The sequence below is a fragment of the Corylus avellana genome, chromosome ca11 (assembly GCF_901000735.1).
Source record: "Corylus avellana chromosome ca11, CavTom2PMs-1.0".
NCBI classification, from domain to species: domain Eukaryota; kingdom Viridiplantae; phylum Streptophyta; class Magnoliopsida; order Fagales; family Betulaceae; genus Corylus; species Corylus avellana.
In genome coordinates this window covers 16620044-16641081 of record NC_081551.1, presented here as the reverse complement: position 1 = coordinate 16641081, position 21038 = coordinate 16620044, and the positions used below count along the sequence as shown (strand labels likewise).

Below are 21038 nucleotides of genomic sequence, written 5' to 3'. Positions count from 1 at the left end.
CAGTTGTTACAACTAAAGATTAGTCATGGGTTAACGAATTTTGATGTCATAGATAGGTCTTAAATGTTAGATTGTTATGTATGTATCTATGACTTGTAACCTTGTAGCTTCGGCTATGATTTTCTCATAACTTTTGCTCTGTGATGTAAGAGCTTTATGCTCATAATTCTTCATCAATTAATGAAACTGAAATGATTTCCCTTTTAAAAAAAAAAAAAAAAAAAAAAAAAAAAACCTCAAGAAAATCTAGAGATTCAAATCACAAGACAAAGAGGGTGTTTGGCAAACGACATGCTTTTACATGGCACTGTTCTCCTATGGGTTGGCGCCTCTTCATTAGGTACAACTTGTGGTTGAACAGACTGAGCCAGTGAGTAATAGCCGGTTTGAAAAATAAAAGGACACCCTATTCCTATTTTACCCCTTCAAAACACCTTACACAAAATTGGGTGGTCCGTTTTGGCCGAGGGGTGGCTAGCCAACCCTTTGTTTTTTATTTTTATTTTTCTTTTATTTAACAAGAAGAACATAGAAGAGCATAAAACCCCCAAAAAAATTCAAAATGCTGGTTGACATCTGAAAAATTAAGCAAACCTTGATTTTCGATATTGATCGGCGAGATGTCTAGAGTGACTGTATGGAGCTCTTCATCGGCATAACTAGCTTTTGAATGTATTTGGAAATTTGGGCAATCGTTCGTTGTGGCTGGCAGGACACCACATCGTGGGGGGAGCTGGGAAGCAGGACCGGATATGGAAGAACGAATGAGGGAGTAGGGACTTTACAATTTGTTGGAGGAAGAAATGATGAGTATTGGCTTTTCTATCTTTCATAAAGGCATAATTGTCTTTTAACAATACTTGGCTTGTCACATACACAATTAACCCATGATGAATTGCAGCGTGCTCAGATGTATCTAATCGAGGAACAGTACTGTGAGAAGTTGGAGAAAGTGTTGCAACTTAACAAACAAGGCCAAAGTTTGAGGGGACGGAGATTTAATCATTTAAATAAGTGATGCCACGTGGCCTTACCCTATTTACGATCATCGTCCCCACAACTTGAATGAAGTCGTGCGCTCCCCGTGTCCCTGTCAAACCACCCAACCATCGTCAAGCGAGCTTGGGACTGAGAGAGAGTGATAATGAGCGACGGGCAAACGCCGTCGTCGGGGCTAAACGGGGCAGGGGATGAGAGGGGCGCTGGAGGGAAGGCCAGGAAGCCGCCGCCGCGGAAGCAGCCGTCTACACCGTACTCTCGGCCGCCGCTGAGCCAATCCCAAGCGGAAGCCGGAGGCCAACGCCGCTGGCTATTGAAGCTGGTCGATCCGGCTTACCGCCTAATTTCCAGCGGCGCCACACGGTTTATCCCTTCGTTTTTTTCCAAACCAGCTTCCAGTAATGCCCTTCCTTCTCTCTCGGATCAAGACCACCGTAAGTTGATCTCACTCCTTACTATAGAATTCTCTTTTTGCATCTGATTTTGAGAGATTAAGGTTTTGGAAGAAGTTTTGGAAGAAGTTATTACCTCAAACTTTATATATATATATATATATATATATATATTAGGGTTAGGTTCAAGTTTGTAGCTCTTGTGAATATTACACGGCTCAAAAGCTTTTCATTGGATGAGTATTTTGATGAACTCACTGCTAGTTTGAATGCCCTCACAACCCAACCGTTCGATTACGTGCCTTCGTTGTAATCTATATGCTTGCCTTCTACCGAGATGAGGAAAGATTAAAAGCTATTACGTGCTTTCGTTGTAATCTATATGCTTGCCTTCTACCGAGATGAGGAAAGATTAAAAGCTATTACGTGCTTTCGTTGTAATCTATATGCTTGCCTTCTACCGAGATGAGGAAAGATTAAAAGCTATTTCCTCTCTAAAATGTTCAAAATTTTAGTTTTTACATCTTAGAGAACATATAAAATACATGAATTATGGATTTGATAATGAATGGCATTGGATTGACATGAAATTTAGGGGGTGCATCATTAGCATAGAAATAATATGTAATCTAATTGTGGAAAAAATATTAATTCGATTACTAGTTATTGAGTGGTGTAGCATTAACAAAAAGTTGCACCACGACTAACTCTTGAACTGGGCTCCGATGTAAAATTAATTAATAAAGAATGTGTGTGCGTGTGTGTTGGGGGTGGGGCTTGGTGGTTGCTTTAAACAGAAGCATAACTTTTTTATCTTCTTTAATTTAAAAACAAACTACGTTCATACTAATTTTGGTGCGTAAGGAGTTTGAAGTTGGTATTATAGAATATTATTGGTTTTTTTCTTTTTTGGATGAATGAGTATGTCATTAACCAACAAAGAATTATAAACACCCTCTAGCTAAAATTAGCTAGAAATTCCGGGAAACAAATCAAAGTTTCCTGAACACATAACTATACAGTAAAGGAGGAAAGCCTTTACATAGCACCAAGCAAACAACAGCAAACAAGACTCACATCTACTTACAACACTAAACAGCAAATCGTTCTAACCTGCAGTACACAGAACTATACTACTATACACTTTACAAGAAACAGTGAACAACCAATCTGAAACGTGGAAAATTCCAACCAAATAGGATTCAGCAACTGCCAGCAGTCTTCAACCAGTGCGACAGCAAAAACTCTACTCTGCAAAATGCACCAGAGGATTCAACTTCATCTGTATCCAAAAATACTGTCCATCAGGTCCCAGCTGCTGCATAAATCTTCATTTTCCTTACTTCTCTGAAACCTGCCCTTAGACATAATCCTTGTTATAACTTCCCAACAAATTTTTGAATAATTTTCTCCTTGGTCTGCAACTAATTCCCATGCCTTATATTATTTCTCTCCCACCAAAGGTTGCAAACTGAAGCACTCAAAACAAGTCTAAATAAGGCAACTTTCAATCCTCTACCATTCCAATTCTTTACTCCTCTCTCTACAATAACATCCCATTCATAAGGAGGATCATCAATCAAACACTTTCTCAATTTTCCCAACCATACTCTTTTGCAGAAGCTACGTTAAAAAAAAAAAAAAAAAAAAAAAAAGATTTCTCCCTTCAATGCATATCCTGCAAAAGACACAAAGCATGTCACCTCCAAAGTCCCATTTGAACAGCCTCTCTCCCGTGGTGAGAATCTCGAGCCGCCACCACAAGATAAAAGCCTGCCTTGGAATTGCCATTGACCAAACTAACCTCCACCAAATGCCAGGATGCTGTTTTACCCGAATGGCATTTCATGTATCAGTGCAATTGTAAAACCCTTTCTTAGAAATACTCCAAGTAGGCTGGTCCATATCACCAATACTCACCAAAGACCATTTACTTTTAATCTTCACAAGGTTTTCAGACCTTGCCTCCTGCCAGTACCAGTTCTTATCTCGAATGACAGTAGACAATGGAGCATCTAGTTGACTCCCTGCAACATAGATGATTCGAGGACAATAAGTTTCAATGTAAAACCCCATCAAGATGCCAAGGATGAAGCCAGAGAAAAATGTGTTCTCCAGTCCCCACCTTATGTAATATAAAATGTCTTGCAATGTCTCTCAATTTTGAGAGTTTCCTCCTACTCCATGAACACCCCATCAGATTAGCATTGAATTAGCTTGGAGTAGGCATGTGCTAGTTATAAGTGAGTTCATAATCTGATACGTTCAGCCCCAGCTACTTTCTTTTGGTAGTTTTTTGTTGTACCACTGTGTTTCCAAGAGGAGGGGGCTTAGTTTAATGCTGGCTTTTTTTGAAAATATGAGAAATCCATGTGCATTCTTTGTCTCTATTTGTATTGATGTAAAACTTTTTCGGTATTTTTGGGTGTTTGGTTGCCCTTGGAAAATTTCGTTAACCAAACAACATTTTTGGTCAACCGATATGGCGCAAACATTTTCCTTCTATAGCTTCTATCTTCAAAACCTTCCCTCCTGGCGAACGTCCATGCCATAGCATACCCTAGAAAACACCCTCTCTCCTATTGACACCAACCTCACTTGGAGCCACCCTTTGCCACTACAATCACCCCCCCCTCCCCAAAAAAAAAACCCCAGCATAGATGCTTGTATCCCCCTCTCGATCGAAATTCAGTTATAGGTTTTCAATACCATCAATGCATGAAACTCAATTGACAACCTTTAAATGCTCTAGGTTTGTACAATTAATTTATGAGGAAAATAGTGTGTATTGTTACATCCACTAGGTTTGTACAATTAATTTCTTATTTAACTTTAAATGCTCTATCACATGATTATGGTGCACATTATTTTGGTAGAAAGAGCTTTTGATGCTGTGAAGAGTGTAGATCAAATGATGTATAATTTATTCTATGTTATTGTTAGAAGATTTATTAGAGCTTGTGAGAATCATTAGGGTTTGTGGGTATTTTGGTCATTGTTATATTTCTCTAAACCTATATAATAAGATGTGCGAGGCACTGAGGTAGGCTACGTAACAACAATAAGGCCTTGTTGGGTTTGCGGAATGGGTATTTCATTAGGAAGATGAGTAGGTATTATTGGGAATGGAATAATTATTCCAATTCTCTAGTTTGGTAGCAACACATATTTCATAATTGGAATTAAACTAAAATTATTAAAAAGCCCATTTGATTTCTAATTTTTCCAAAACTCAAATTACAAAAAAAAAAAAAAGGTCAATGGGTGACCGGCCACCACAACATGCACTGGGGGTGGCCCTAACCACCCTCGATGTGAATTAGGGTGGCTAGGCCAACCCCAGAGGGCCTTCTGTGGGTGGCTGGCCACCCACATGACTTTTTATTTTTTGTTTTTATCTATTTATTTATTTTTAAGTTTAAGAGAAAAAAAAAATGGTTTTTTTGGAAAACGTTGTTCCTTCCCTCAGGAATAGCTATTCCTCTCATTTTTGAGAGGAATAGCTATTCCTGTGTGTAAAGGATTAGTGATTGCCATGGGAATAATTATTCCTAGGAATAAACCCTTATCAAACAAAAGAGTGACTATTCCATAGGAATAACCATTCTATTCCAGGGGTCTATTCCACAAACCAAATGGACCCTAAGAGAGTAACGTGCCTCTGCCTTTTGTCTAAACCGTTTATGCAAACTACAACAATTATCTACTGTACTTCTCTATGTTCAATATGGTATCCCACACACAAATAGCCAAGCCCTTTTTTGGATTATAGCACTCATGCCTGACATATTGTGTATCTCAAGATCTTGTTCTTATCACTAATGAATGTCTTGATAGTAGATTAATATTTGGTGAGCCGGGTGTTATTTGCAAAATGGATCTTGAAAAATCTTATGATCATGTTAATTGGGACTTTTTGTTGTATATGCTGTGGAGGCATGGTTTTGGGGAGAAATGGTGCTTTTGGATAGCTCATTACATTTCCTTGATGAATTTCTTAGTTTTGGTAAACATCACTCCAACATGCTTTTTCAGTAGCTCTTGTGGTTTGAGACAAGGGGATCTCTTGTCCCCCCTGTTGTTTGTCATTGTGATGGAGACATTAGGTAGAATGATTTCTGTTGCTGTTAGTGGGGGGTTGTTGGCTGGTTTTTCAGTGGGTAATGTGGTGGGTTTGTTTTCTCTCACCTTCTGTTTGCTGATGATACCCTGATCTTTTGTGGTGCTCTTTCAGCTCATCTTCGTCACTTGCGGTGCTTGTTCCTTTGCTTTGAAGTTGCTTCAAGCTTAAAGGTTAACTTGGCGAAGTTAGAATTGATTCTTGTGGGCAATGTTGATCATGTGGAAAGGTTGGCTGGAATTCTAGGTTGTGCGGTTTTCTCTTTGATGGTTAAAGTATCTCGGCCTACCATTGGGGGCTTCCTACAATGCCAAACATATTTGAGATGGTGTTACTGAGAAGATAGATCGTTGGTTGGCTAATTGGAAAATTGTGTATTTGTCCAAGGGTGGTAGGATTACTGTAACACTTGGTCCCATATTGGAAAGATGAGTAGTCCACATAATGAGTGGGTAGTTTATAAGATATGCTCATGAATGCTAAGTCCCACATTGCTTACATTTGTATCTCTTTTGAGGTGATAGCGCAGATGTGGCTAGCGCTTTTTCCTAAATCATTATAGTTACCCTTGTTAAGAGCACACTTGCCAATTTGCCTACCTAGTGTTGCTAATCGTATTGAGAAGCTTCAATGTGATTTCTTATGGGGTGGGCTAGGTGAAGAGTTCAAATATCACTTTGTTAGTTGGTCTAAGGTTTGTTTGCCGCTCTCTGAGGGAGGGTTGAGAATTCGGAACTAGCTAGTGTTCAGTCATGCTCGCTTAGGTAAATAGTGTGGTGCTGTGGGCTTGAGAGAGAGGCTTGGTAGAGAGTGGCGGTGGACTCTAAATTTGGCAGTTCATGGGTCGGGTGTTTGCTTGAGCCTTGTGTAGCATTTGAGGTGGGATTATGGAAGAATATTAAAAAAGGTTAGGAGAAATTTTTGTGTCATGCTAGATTTGAGGTGGGAGATGGCTCCAAGATTAAATTTTGGCATTATTAGTGGTGTGGGGATGTGGCCATAAAGGAGGCTCCCAGTTTTATTTTTTATTGCTCGTGCAAAGGATGCCTTTGTTACGACTCATTTGGATTTTTATGGTGGTTCAAACCAGTGGAGTGTGAGTTTTGCTAGAACGACTCATGATTGGAAAGTGGATGTCTTTGCCTTATTTTTCTAGGTGTTGTACTCAGTTAGAGTGAGATGAGGAAGTGAAGATAAGTTGCGATGGGTCCCCCCCAAAAGAAGGTTATTTAAATTTAACTCGTTCTATTTCTCCCTGGTTTGTAGTGAAGGTTGTCGCTTCCCTTGGAAGAGTGTGTGGTGGACTAAGGCTCCTTTGAAGGCGGCCATTTTCGTGTGGTCAGCGGTTCTTAGTAAGATCCTTATCATGGATAACCTTAGACAGTGGCACGTCATTGTAGGGGACAGATGTTGCACGCGTGAAGAAATGGAGAGTCCGTGGACCATCTTTTTCTTTATTGTGACATGGCTTATGTCATTTGGATTGCCTTTTTCAATCGTTTTGGTTTGTCTTGGGTTATGCCTAGATGTGTAGTTGATCCGTTTGCTTGTTGATGGACGTTTGGTAGTCTGCGGAGTGTTGCTGTGTGGAAGATGGTGCCTATGTGCTTTTTATGATGTTTATGAAGGAAAATGAATGACAAAAGTTTTGAGGGCCTTGAGAGGACTTTGGAGGAGATTAAAGCCTTATTCTTCAAAACTTTGTATCTATGGACAATTGCTTATGTTTCTCCTTTGACAATTAGTTATAGTGATTTCTTTGTCCTTTTTGCTGCTTCTAGTTAGGTGTTTCATTTTGTATACTTCCTGTGTATATAGGGACGCCTTACGCTTTTAATAATATTTGTCTATTACTTACAAAAAAAGAAAAAAAAAATAGTGTCTCTCAAGAAGTATAGGCTTTGATACACTTTGAAATTGGTGGGTTATGCCTTGTGGAGTGTGAATCTACGGAACAGAACTGGCACGTGTGGTAGAGGTGCAATTTCATATTGTCTTGTTCAAGGAAGTTTAATAATTTTGCATAGTGCGAGAAAGGTAATTAGAATGAGCACATCTGAAGAACATTGGAATATGGGAGTTACTACAATAAAAAAAATTATATAAAAGGCTGTGGTTGAGTGGCTTGAAGGAGGCTGGATTAAATACTTGAAAAGACGTGGAGCGACGTGCAGTAGAGAAGAATATATTTCCAGAACAGAATGAATAGACTTAGGGTGTTTATTTATCCCATACTGTTTGTGTGCATACTTCGCTCGTAACGCTGAAGACGATGCTGTGAAATTTGTGGCATTTATCACCAAACCACTCTTTTAGAATATTTGGGGTAATTTATTTATCGTTTTTCTATTGTTCTATTTTCTCTAAGTGTTGAAAAGCCTTTTTGTGGTCTCCATGCTTCTGACATGTATACATTACAATGTATTCCTTTAAGCTCTTTTTTTATTCACTGCTATCCCTTTTCACTTTTGGTATATTATAAAAAGATCACGTACTGATTTGTGCTGAACTTTGGTCATATAATTTTATCTTACTGATTAATGGATGGAAAACTTGAATGCAGAAGTTGAACAAGATGGTGGGTGTGATGATGGTCAATGCACATTAGATGTAAGGATTCTGTCCTTTTTGTTAAAACAGTTACAAACCTTGCCTCTGGTTTTATTCAGTAGCACGCTTGACTTAATAAATTGATTGTTCAAAAATTACAAAACAACTTTTAAATGTAAAAAGGTTAGTTTCAATGACCCATAAATTTGGATTAAAGATCTTATATTTTGGAGGGCTTTGATTAGGTTAACCTTTCCATTCCCATCAGCATTATTCTTGACTTTGGCCCTAATTTTTTGCAGCTTGAATTAAACAGATCAATTGTAGTAGCAGGTCCTAGCGGAGCAGCGGTGAATAGTGGCTCTGACTTTGATGGGCACAAACAAGACAAAAATGCTGACCTTTCTGATGATAACAGGATTAGTAAAATTGAAAAGCTGTTGAAAGGGAAAAGATTTTCTAGGTGGGTCAAATTTATTGGTAGTTTGTCTGATTAATTTGGGTGGCAACTGGTTGCTTGCTTTGAAGAACCTTGCTTCTGAACCCTGAATGATGTTTTGTCAATTCTGCTGATTTATCAAGTCTCTTTCTATTAAAGAATTTTAGTCTTGTGGGATGAAGTTTGTAAGTTTAAGCTTTTCTAGGACCACTGAGTTTGTAAAGTATTTAACGTTAATGTAGCCCTTTCTTAATTCTACTCATTACCATGCAGGGAAGAAGTTAATCGTTTGAAGGAGATATTATATTCTAGGGCTGTTGATCTTAATCCAAACATGACTGCAGGAGGAGAACCTGCGGGGCTTGTAGTAGCACATGAAACTCCAAGAACTTCACTTGAAGAAAAAGATTCAAAGAGAGCTCTTTGGGTAAGTTCGACGCCTCTGCTCCAGTAAGCTGTGTAGAGGAAGGCATCATTGTCAACTTGGCTTTTGAATCGTGACATATGCCTGTAGAACAAACTTTGTTAGGGATGCTAATGTATCCAAAGGTGGCTGTTTTTGGAGTAATAGTGCATAGGTTTCTTTATTTATGCATAGTTTGTGTTATGTTTTACATATGGAAAAACACAATGCCCAAGTATCACATTCTTAAAGAGTGGTATATACAACAATTCACCTCAATTACTTTCAGGAACCTATATATATATATATATATATATATATATATGATAACTGAATAGAAAAGAAAGATACTTCCCGCTGTGAAAATGAAACTTCAGCTTTGATGCTCCAATTCTACAAATTGTGACATCATTAGACTAATCTCAGAATTACTTGAAGACAAACTTTTCTAATGCTTCATCATTTCTATGATTGGAGGATACCTGCTTAGGTGTTTGATGGCATAGATAAAGGTTGTTTGATATGCATCCCCACAATATCAATATATGAGAACATAGGCACAGACACTGATTTTGTAGTTACATGTCATTGGAGAAAATATAATTGCTATATATATATTTTTTCAATGCTTGAGAGATATATTTTTATATTTTTTACTTTGCATATATTAAGAATCAATTGTCTTGTGGGAGTATCAGCAGTTTAGAGTAAAAGAAAAATGTGTAAAACAACAAAATATTATCTTCTATGGAAGGACTTTCTTTCACTCTCTCATGCATACAAACACTCACGCACACAAGACAGACACATCATAGATAGTTTTTGTGTTGCAATTATTAAGTTTAGATCTCTGAGGAATTAGGGGTTGATTGCCTACTTGTTTGCTGTCAAATTAGGTTCCACATTCTAGTGCACCATAGTAAACACCATGTGAAAACTTTTCTCAGGATCTGTGGTATACACAGCTTCTTGAGAAGATGTGTAGGTCCCAATGCGTGTGGTGTTTCAAGCTACTTATTTAGCTGAATTCTTAAATTAGAGAAAGTAGAAATTTGAAGCCTGATTCTCAATCAGAGATGGCTACCAGTCAGTTTAATTGTTCTAATTTATAATGTTGCACACAAAATTATGGGCTTTATTTATTGTCAACTCTATGGAATCTACTTAGGTGGTGTTTGACATCTTATTCTGTTAATATTGCTTATAAGTAACAAGAAAAAAAGGAAAAAAAAATTTGTTCTGATTTTTCTTATATTTTTCTAATCATAATATTTTGTGTTGGACATTCATTCATGGTTGGTCTCCTAGTAATCCTTGTGAATTTTGGTGGTGGGCGCATCTGCATCATATAAGGAGATGTTGTCTTGGCTTCTTCAAAGCTATTGCCATCTAAAATCCTCTTAGGGCCAAGTCATTTGCCTTCTTTGAGGGCTTTAAGTAGCTTCTATTTTGGAGATGCCTCATCTAATGCTTGAGGGTGAGTATTTAACGACTATAAGATAGGTTATATCACAACACCTAAATTTTTGATGAATACTTGATTATTGGCTTAGAGAGGGGTCTCCCCCCCCCCTTCCGATTAGAGTTTTATGCTTTGGGAGTATAAATAGATGCTGAGGATGGTTAAAGAGGATGTTTTAGCAGCTGAGAGAAGATTTATATCTCTAGAGCAATTTAAAGGGCATATCTTTCTCCCTGAGTGAGGTTTTATGTTTTCCTTATTTCTTATTTCTCTAGCTCTTAAAGGAACGGTAGTCCTATGCCATATGTCTATTACTTCTTAGTTCTCATGAATGATGTCCAACATCAGTTAGATAAGAGCAACAAAAAACGACTCAAAAAATTGAGGTATTGCTGTATATTTAAATTTTAGTCCATTAGGTTTTTGCTAGAGTCAAACCTTTAGTGTTGCTTAAATTTGCTAATTTAATGACATTTTGGTCTTCTTTTGGTGTTGAAGACGGAATCAATGGGCTTCATATATATTTCCCCGTGTTAGAAAAAATAAATGAATCTAGCAAATTTGAAAACTTTTAGGATGTACCAGGAGTCGCTAAATGCTTTTAATTATTTTAAAGGCCTTTAAGCTAACATTTTTACTAGGTTTCTATGCTTCTATCTGAAGGGAAGTTCAGAATTTCCTTATGTTTCGTAGGGTGCATTTGAATTTAATATATATATATATATTGTTTGTTCCCATATTCTGACAAGTTTAGGTCCTTATTAAATTTTCTAGGTGCCAGATGAAGTTGGTGCTTCACCAGTTGAAATTGCTAGAGCATACATGGGAAACAGAGCATCAGAAATAGGCCTTGGTTCTAAGAATATAAAATCAGAAGATGATATAGCATTAGTACATGGTGATGAATCTGCTGCAAAACCATTTATTCCAGCACCTTCGCCCAAGCCGTCCATGTGCTGGCCTGGTGCCATGGCACAGGATCAACATGGTTATTTGACCCCACAAAGTCACAGAAGCAGATTCGGGCTTGATAACTTTCCCCGAACACCTTATTCTAGAACTATTTTTTCAAAGTCCAAGACCAGGGTATGTAAAATTGAATCAAGTAATTTTAGCTGTGATTCATTTCGATGTGCTTTTCTGCATATGAGATTTACCCATTATACACTACTTGTATGTCATCAGATCACTCAATTACGAGGTGATGGCAGTAGGAGCGTGAACATTGCATCAACTCCTTTGCAGCAATCACAAACTCCTATATATGGACAGGTACTTTTTCATAATAGCAATCCTCATAATTCATGCCCCAATGTTGTAATATTCTTTTTCCTGCAAGGATGGTCCTTTTTAAATTTTATAAAGTTTGGTTTGGATTTTGTAGATATTTTCTTGTTGATTTTCTCTGTAAAGAGTAATGAACTAGTACTCTTGTTGATTCATGAATGTTTTACGGAGTAATGAACATATGAAATCGTACTATTAATTAAACACTTAGACTTCATTTGTCTTCCAAACAACTGGTACATCTATTCACAGGTCATGTGATAGAGGAGTCATGTGCTCTATGAACATACTTTGTTCTAAATCATAGATGTGCTCGAAAACAGACTCTGTACATTTTTTCTTGGGGTTCCTCTGTTGAGTAGGCATCGGGACTTTGTAATAGCATATTATTTTGTTTTTAAATGGTTTTGCATGTCTGGGATGTGTTGGTAACCAGATCAAGTCAATGATGTTGCTGGAAGGGTCCTGTCAAATACACAAATTATTTCTTGAATTTGTGGGAGCCAAACAGGCCCAATTTGGTGCTGGAAATATCTAAGCCATGATCTTGATCAGGTCAATATATAGTCCTGCCCCTTGGTCAAGTTTCTGGATTTTTCTCAGCCCATTTACAGCATTAGCATTGGACTCAGCAAATCCTCTTTTTAGTCAAAATTTGGCTAAAACTCAAAATTTGGGTTTGCTACAATGTGGAGAGCAACTGTAGCATCTCTAAAAGATTTTGTATTATTATTTTTTTTCTTCTTCCCTCTCTCTCTCTCTCTGCAACATGAGCGGATGACGATGAGCACCAGCGCCTCTGCCCCAAACTCCACCCCTCCAAACCCCCTCCAAACATGAGCGTACGGCTATGAGAAATTGAAAGTCTTTCATCATCTGAGAGTTTCATATAGTCCAATCTCTCCCTCTCTACCTACGCAGATTCATCGCCATTTTTCTCTGTTTTTGTGTTTGATCAGTTATGTTTGACTGACCATTGATGTGCTTATTTTGGGCTCTACTACTATGGTTCTGTTTAGGGGTTTCTTTTGATATATGAATTTCAGTGTCAATCATGATATGTGAAGTTGTTGGGTACTTTTGACTATTGAGTTTGATGCAGTGAGTGTATGATGTATGTTAGGAAAAGCAACTATTTTTTCATATTTGGGCAGTTGGTTTAGTGGATCTTTTGGTTGATGCTGCTGCCTGCTTTGATTTATTTGTGGGTTGGATTTCTCAGATGATGAAAGACTTTCAAGACGTCACAGTAGGAGGAGGTGGCTGTGACCGTCTCCGCCTTCTGTGGCTACGACCACATGGAGCCCTCTTCCAAATCCGCTTGAGTCTGCATGGTGAGAGAGAGAGAGAGAGAGAGAGAGAGATCAGGAGGAGAGAAAAATTTGTTAAAAAAAATAATAATGTAAAATTATTAAAAAAATATTTTAATAGAGTGGAGAAAGATTTTGAGTGTGATGTATGGTGTTTTTGAAAAGTGGGTAGCTAAAATATAAAAATGGGGGGTTTTTAGCTAAAATTTGGCCAAACTTTGCCTAGTCCAACGTGAATGCTCTTAGAAGGTCCATCTTGCTGCCCACTAACCCCCTTTTAGTCCATGGCTCCTTAATTGTTCCTGGCAGCGCCCTAGTGCCCTCGATTGTTCGAGAGAAAAGGATCATGGCGCCATTTCTGGACTCACTTAATCCAGCTGTGAGAGCTTGTATAGCCTCTTTTACGTGCAATCCTATGTATTTTATTGGCTATGCTAGTGGTAGATCAGCACCAAATAAGCCAGGTCACATCTCTTTTCTGATCTTTAAAGCATCAAATCAGGTTATTATTGCCTCTTAATGATTTTTGGATGGTCTGTTTTAGAATTTAGCGCTGTATTTAAGTACAAGATGGACTGGCAAGGTAGCTGAAGTTTTGGCTGCTTTTACCATTGATATATTTCTCAGATCTTGATCCTTTTTTATTTTTATTTTTTAATTTTTTCTCTTACTTTCATAATTGCTTGAAATTTTCTATGCTGTGAATGATTTTGTGCATCTGTCAATTTATTAACAAGCGGATATGAAAGATTTAAAGTTTGTGTGCAGTAAAGATTTATCAACTTGTGAAACATTTCGAATACATGTAAGGTTTACAGTTATGTTTCCATGTTATTTTAGTAGGCCAATCTACCTTTGCTTTATATAACATCTTGGAACTTGAATATTCTATATTGGCAAAATTGAATCGTTGTCAACATATATGTATGTTGGACTGATCGATTTACTTATTGTTTGAATGCATAGGTGAAAACGAGTGATGCACAGGATAGTGACTATGGATCGGTGGGACCTATGCGTAGGATAAGGCATAAACCTCTTGCAAAATCTTCTTCAAGAGGATCTGCATATTTTCGTTCTTCTTTCGACGGTCCTTCACAGGTGGAAAATTCTAATGTTTCTGAAGGCTTCTTGCCTGCTGTCAAGAAAAATATGGCACTTGGAGGAACAAGCGGCACTTCAAACTCCAAGTCATTAAACAGCAAGCCACAGAGCTCTGAGGTGGGTGTTCCTATGGTACATCCACATACTAATCAGATGGCTAGGAAGATTTTGGAACATCTTGATAGAAGTCAGCCCTCTCCTAAAGATAAGTCTGCTGAGTTGGAGCGAGCCGCCACATGGAAGAAACCTGAATCTTCTGATGCCACCAATGTAATGTCAAATGAGCATAATAGCTTACCAAATTCTTATAAGAATAGAGATCAGATTGAACTGAAGAATTATGCTCTAAGGATTGAAGAGAGGCGGAGCTCTCGTTTTAAGGTTCCACCTCAGGAGAGCACTTCTGAAGCTTCTACTGATGCCCTAAATAAAGGAGGTTTGGCTTCTTCGGTGACTAAGCCAGTTTTGCCTTCTATATCTATTAGCAAGCCTGAGTCAAGATGGCCGTTTGCTTCAGATACGAGCTCTGGGTTTTCGTTCCCGGTTTCTTCCTCCGGAGTGGAGCCACCAACACCAACCATCATGCCATCATTCTCAGCTGCTGGCGGCGTGCAGCAGCAGCAGCAGCAGCCAAAAGAGGGACCTGCAGCTCCTTCATATAATTTTGGCTCAAAGAGGTCTACTCCTGCCCTTGTTTTCTCCTTCCCTTCTTCAAGCAGTGCTAACATTCACGAAGATTCTTTGGGTATTAAGTACAGCTTTGGATCAGATGAGAATACGAGGTTATCTTTCAGTTCGTTTGAAAAAGATGCTGTCTGCTATTAATCTAAAACGGTGACGTTTTAGGATCTTTGTTTTTTCTCCGTCTACTGATTGTGCTCTAGTCATTGTTCTCTTTAGTGGGAATGGGTGAAAAAGGTGTTTGAAGCAGAAAATTGTTCATTTCATCCATTAATACATTGTTTCTTGGTACCCATGAGACCGCCTTATGGTTCATTAATGAGTTTATAGTCGATAATATAATTTAAAATAGGTGCATCTAATGTTGTACATGATTTTGCATTATTTATATTTTTAAAGGACGTGTCAATATTTATTTTATATACACCGTTAGATACACTAACTTTAAATTCAAATTTCAGAGCATGAAATGGAGAGATTATTCATTTTATTTGAAATGGATAGGTCATTGTTTGTATCATGTGGCATTATCTACACCCTTAGATATAGTCACATAAATTCTTACCAATAAATGGCTTCTATTTATTTCACTTAAAATGAAGAGAAGTCTATTCCCCCCAAGGCTAGGAACAATCCTTAACATCAACTCGGATTTTATATGGGACGCCCTAGGTTGGCCAGGTTTTACATTAATTTTGAGGGGTTCAATTTATAAAAAAAAAAAAACGTAAGATTTAGAGAAATTTTTAAAAACTTTGTATGGCACTGGATAGGGGTAGTTTTGCGCCTGACCGTAACCATGGCAAATGAAAATAGAAAGTAATTGAATGTGGATTGGACTTTTATCATACTCTGATCTCTTTCTTGAGGATATTTTTTGAATATTCCTTGCAAGTTTAGCCGTCAAAGAGAGGAGGAGGCCCTCTCCCCCACTCCCTTTCTGCGCCTTTTTTTCTTGGTTTTCTTTGTTTTTATAAGTGTTTTTAAGCCAGAAATTAGCAACTCTGGCCGCTACCGCCCGCCCTTTAAGGTGCTGCACCTCCCTTCTCCTCTATCCGCTCCACCACGTGCTAACGCTGGCCAGTGCCCATCATCTCCACCACTCCGGTCGCTGCTGATTTATTGGCTGTGTTGCTTGTTTTGTTTGTTTTGAATAATAGTTTTTTCGTTAGATTTGCTCTCGTGAGCAATCTTCAAGGAAAATGATGTAGTTTTCCGACTGTTTTGAGTCGATGAGGAGTAGATCTAGTCTTCTTAGGAGCAGATCTGTGCTTTTATGGCTATTTTTATATTGGGGCTGGGCTTTCTTTGTTTTTTGTTGTCTGTATTTTTGTTTGACTAAGAATTGTCCAGACTTTTGGGTTGTAGATGTGATCTGTTTTCAAAACGAGGAAGATGAGCTACTTATGCATTGAGTTGAATCTGTTTGAAACAGATCTGATGTTACAACTGAAAAGTAGTCATAGGTTAGCGGATATTGATGTCATAGATAGGTGTTGAATGTTTGATTTTTATGTAAGCATCTATGATTTGTAACCTCGTAGCTTCGACTATGGTTTTTCAGAGCTTTTTGCTCTATGATGTGAAAGCGTTATGCTCGTGATCATTCTTCAATGAGATTGGAATTTAAAAAAAAAAAAAAAAAAATCTCTCTTGAGGATTCTGGTTGGACCATAATTAATTTTTTTTTTTTTTTTTGAAGATTCTGGAGCAAAGTAGGGATGGAAGGGATCTACAGAAGGGGAGAGAATATTGATGCCACTTACATATTTATATTCTGAAGATAATAAAATATGTCCTCTTTTTCTATAAGCAAATATAAAAGAGATGCTATTTTGCATTTTTTTATAGCAAACTTAGCTGATGTGGCATGTGCAGTCTATCTCTAGTTCAATCTTGATTTAAAAAATAAAAAAAGTTCAAGGGTAAATTGAGATTGCCACGTCCGTTGGAAAAATGCAACAACATTTCTTTACAAAAATGGGCAGGAAAAGTGCAACAACAACTTTCCCGTGTTCTTTGTATATTTTCTTGACTTGCTAAACAAGTTGGGATTCATGTTCATGTAAGGGCTTTTTTTTGTTTTTTTGTTTTTCATGCCATCCCTATTGAGTTCATAGCAATGGCTGCAAACATGAGAAAATAGCAAGTTTCTTCAGGATTTATCTTGAGTGTAAGATTAGGGTTTAGAATTGTCCGATCCAGTCTGCTATATATGCCTTGCTGTAAATTGTTGGACGTCAATAGGCCAATAGGATTCAAGCTAGATGACAATCGGAAAGTGGAAGCTCAAGAAATTCTTCTTCTGAGTTGCAAAGGGAGCATGTGAGAGCATTTTCTTCCATTAAGGGGATGAAGTTTGCTAATTTGGTTTTCATAGGTACATAGTTCTGTTCCAAGCAATCATCCAAATTAATGAGCAAAATTTCAATCTGTCATGAATTTTGGACAACTAGAGGGTTTTCCAATCTTTTATAACAAGTGGTCCAATCTGAGTGAGTGGCTTTGTTGATCGAGTAATTCTAGAAGGAGGACTAGAATCATCATTGTGTCTTCCCAAATATAACGTGACTTTTAAATTAATAATATTATTCATTATTTCATTAGAGTAATACAAAATTAGAGAGGCGGCAAGGGAGAAGGCAAGGTCTCCCCCTCCTCCTTCCCCCTCTTTCTTTCTCTTCCCCTCTCTTCTTTCCCCCTTTGCTTAGATCCGCCGTCCAAACTCTCTATTGGCCTATCATGTTTTGCTCACCACCATCCCATCAGACTTGATGGGATTTCTAGAGCTATTTTCTTCAAAATCAGCATGGCTCACCGTGCTCGTCAGCCACTCTTCTTCTAGCCGTTGACCTTCATGCATCATTCTGCCGGCCACACGCCAGTGAATCATTGATGTTGTCACCGGGAGTGGAGTGGTTTTACTTCTTTTTTTTTTTTAAAAAAAAAAAATTTAAAAATTTAAAAATTTTTAATTTTATTTTTATTTTTTTTGATTATGTATTTTCGTTTTTGCTTATGAATAAGACAAGTCAGCTGGGCTGCAACAAGCCTTGAATTTGTTGTTTTATTAGGTTTTGCTTAAGAATAACGGAATGGTTTCCGGTAGGTCTTTTGTTTCCTTTTTGTTTTTTTTCTAGGAGCAAACTATTAACTGATGATAAGTGAGTTATTAAATTTATGGAAGATTTGTCATTGATGAAAGAGACAGCGACTAGAGATGTGATACGTAAGTTTATGCTGTAGATCTATATACTGATTGTAATGATGACATTTCTAAGGTGTTGTTTTGTAATAGCCCGAGAGACTATTAGCAATATCATAGATGGTGTTGGGGCCGTAGAATTTTTAACTTGTATCTTTGGCATTGTATGATGGAATATTTTGCTTAAGATTGATTTTATATAAATGAAGATAACTCGTTTGTTAAAAAAAAAAAAAAAAAAAAAAACCAAGTCACATCTGGAACTGAGAGGACACAAGAAGGACTAATCCTCCTTTTAGCATTACTCCAGGACAAAGTTAACCTTGTGTCCAAACACATCCACTTCTTATGAAAACAAAAAATAACCGATGATTTTGATCACTTAATGTGCAATACTGTCTGGGTGTAATGCCTCATAACTTGCATTTAAAAGATTAATTAATTTAGGAGGAATGATAGGGACCCAACTTTTTTGCCCAACAAAAGTCCAACTTTTGCCTTATTTATTTTTAAAAAATAAAATAAAATAAAAAATGGAAAAAATGTTTGAAGCAACCCTATCTATTTTTTGTCTTTCTTTTATTTGGTATTTTTAAAAAAATGAAAATTGGTATTTTTTTTCATAATAATGTCATTTTTTTCAAGAAAATGTCATTATTATGAAGAAAAATACTATTTTTCATTTTTTAAAAAATACTAAATAAAAGAAAGGTAAAAAATAGATAGGGTTGCTTCAGACATTTTTTCCATTTTTCATTTTTTTTTTTTAGAAAAAAAAATAAAGAGTAAAAGTTGGACTTTTGTTGGGCAAAAAAGTTGGGCCTTTAGCATTTCTCTTAATTTAGGCTTTACTTGCTTTCAGAACCCTTGTGCTTTTATTGCAATTAAATCCATCATCTTCTATTAATTTTTCTTATAAACCCACAACTTTAGTAATATCCTGAAAGTCTACTCAGATCGATCAAACTGACAAGCACTTTGGTAGCCATGCCCCACGTATTAACTCCCTGGGTGAGGAAAGATCTTATGTACGTATGCTAACAGTTTTGTTTAATGAGAACCCAAAAAAGGTCATTTATTTATTTATTTTATTTTATTTTTCTAATCCAAAAAAGGTATATTAATACTCACTTGGTACTCATCTGGCCATATGAAGAGGGAAAAATTAATAAATAAAGTATAAGGTTCTAATTGTTTCAGCGTAAAATGATTTTTAAAAAATATTTTTTTATATTTTCTGGTGTTTAGTGTGACAGAAAATAATAGTAAACGGAATACATTTTCTGTTTAACCCAAAAAGCTTCTTTAATTTTTCGTAAAATGGTTTTCTTTTTTTAAAACTCTAAACTATTTTTCGAGTTTGAGCTCTCCATTCTCAAATCACCAAGACTTTTTCTTGACCTTGTTCGGAAACTGCCGGGGCTCCGTTGGAATCCGCCTAGACCTCGTTGGGAACCCGTGGGGACACCGCTGGACTTTGTTAGGAAATTGTCAAGAAGTGGTCGGGACTTTGTCCAAACATCGATAGAACTCGATTGTGACTCTGTCAGGACACTGCCGGAATCCCGTTGAGACACAATTGGGACTCTGTTAGGACTTCACTGGTACTCCATTGGGACACCGCCGTGACCCCAAAGAGATTGGGCTGAGCCCTAGTTGGGACTTCTACGGGACTTGGGCAGGACTCTATAGGGACTTAATCAAGACCTAGCTGGGACCTCACTAGGACGTATCTCGGACACCTTTGACTTGAAAACCCTCACTAAGTAGGAATGATCATTCATCTCATATTATCAGAGTATGATTGTCCCTAGATCGTGAGGGTTGTCAAGCTCTCTGATAGTATGAGATGAAGTATGACCCTTAGATCACTAGTAGTGACATCCCTTGAGCCGTGTTATAGGGGCTATAAGCCTTTAGTGGCATGGTTCAATAGGGGTGCAAACTCTACAACAATAGCCTTCAATTAACAATTTGTATTGGTTCCCCATCGACAGTCTTTGTAGCTGGTAGCATTGCATGTGGGCTCCTCTCTCTCTCTCACTCTCTCTCTCTCTCTCTATATATATATATATTTATATTCGATGAAGAGAAGGAGAATTACAACAAAAATAAATAAAGTTTGTGTGGGCAACCTAAACAACAACCCTGAAACAATCCGAAGTCGATGCGACATCTAAGTAACAAAGAAATCAGCGAAAATAAGTTAAGTAAATAATTCGGCCTATTAAAAAAACAAAAGTGGCCCCTAAGGGCTGTCAACGAAGGTAACGCATAAAGTTTTGAGAATGTTAAATTGATGAACCAAGATAGTCACATTACTCGGGACTTGGGCTGCTTTTCGGTCAGGTGTGGGCCCATGTCCCTTAGGCCCAAAAAGTAGCCCTCAGCACTGTGCTCTAGATCGTTGTATACTTGGGAGGACTTTGGGACAGCTGGATCCTCAGGATGCTATTAGCGGATTCCTTGTCAAAGTAGTGTCTAGTTTTTCTCCTCAACCTAGCTTCTGGTGTTCATGTTGATAAGCTTGGAGACCCGCTGGATATTACCGTTGAGATCGAGTAGAGGAGTTTTCAGCTTTAGGGCTAGCTGGGCTTGTAATTAGAGATGTTTAATTAGGGCTCTACCATCACTCACCCTATAGTAGCATAATTTTTCAAGAAAATCTCTTTCCAACCATATTTCAAGGGAATAGATCCTTGTATCAAGTTAGTTATACTAGAAGGGTATTTTTATCTTTTCACTTTTTGAAGAGACAAAAATATTCTCCAAATATAACTTTAGGCCCCGTTTGGTTTGCGGAATAAACTCCTGGATTGGACTAGCTAATACTAGGTATAGCTAGTCCTTTGTTTGGTAACACTCTATTCTTGGGAATAGTCTATTCCCATGGGACTACTAATCCTATACACACAGTGTTAGCTAAGCCACTAAAAAATGAGTGACTTAGCTAATCATTTCTTGTGGGATTAAATTAATTGTGTAAATTGCCACAAAAAATCTCACTTGTGGGATTTCGTTCTCTCTCTCTAATTCTTCTATATTTCTCTCTCTCTCTCTCTCTCTCTCTCTCTCTATATATATAT

At 37.5% G+C, this 21038-nt stretch overlaps 1 protein-coding gene across 1 annotated transcript; it reads left to right on the top strand.

Moving 5' to 3' along the window:
* The first annotated feature begins 994 nt into the window (after positions 1–994).
* LOC132165508 (nuclear pore complex protein NUP1) lies at positions 995–15116 on the top strand. The gene is made up of 7 exons (XM_059576105.1): positions 995–1433; positions 8075–8121; positions 8364–8524; positions 8774–8927; positions 11140–11451; positions 11551–11637; positions 13929–15116. Exons 1-7 carry the CDS (start codon positions 1145–1147, stop codon positions 14889–14891), a joined length of 2013 nt encoding a protein of 670 aa, XP_059432088.1. The 5' UTR covers positions 995–1144; the 3' UTR covers positions 14892–15116.
* The last annotated feature ends 5922 nt before the right edge of the window (positions 15117–21038 follow it).

What these genes read in the sequence shown, in the direction of transcription:
- LOC132165508 (XM_059576105.1), top strand. Translation starts at nt 1,145, where the DNA reads ATGAGCGACGGGCAAACGCCGTCGTCGGGGCTAAACGGGGCAGGGGAT. An exon ending in AAAGGGAAAAGATTTTCTAG is followed by an intron (nt 8,525 to 8,773) that starts GTGGGTCAAATT and finishes ATTACCATGCAG; the next exon opens with GGAAGAAGTTAATCGTTTGA. An exon ending in AAACTCCTATATATGGACAG is followed by an intron (nt 11,638 to 13,928) that starts GTACTTTTTCAT and finishes TTGAATGCATAG; the next exon opens with GTGAAAACGAGTGATGCACA.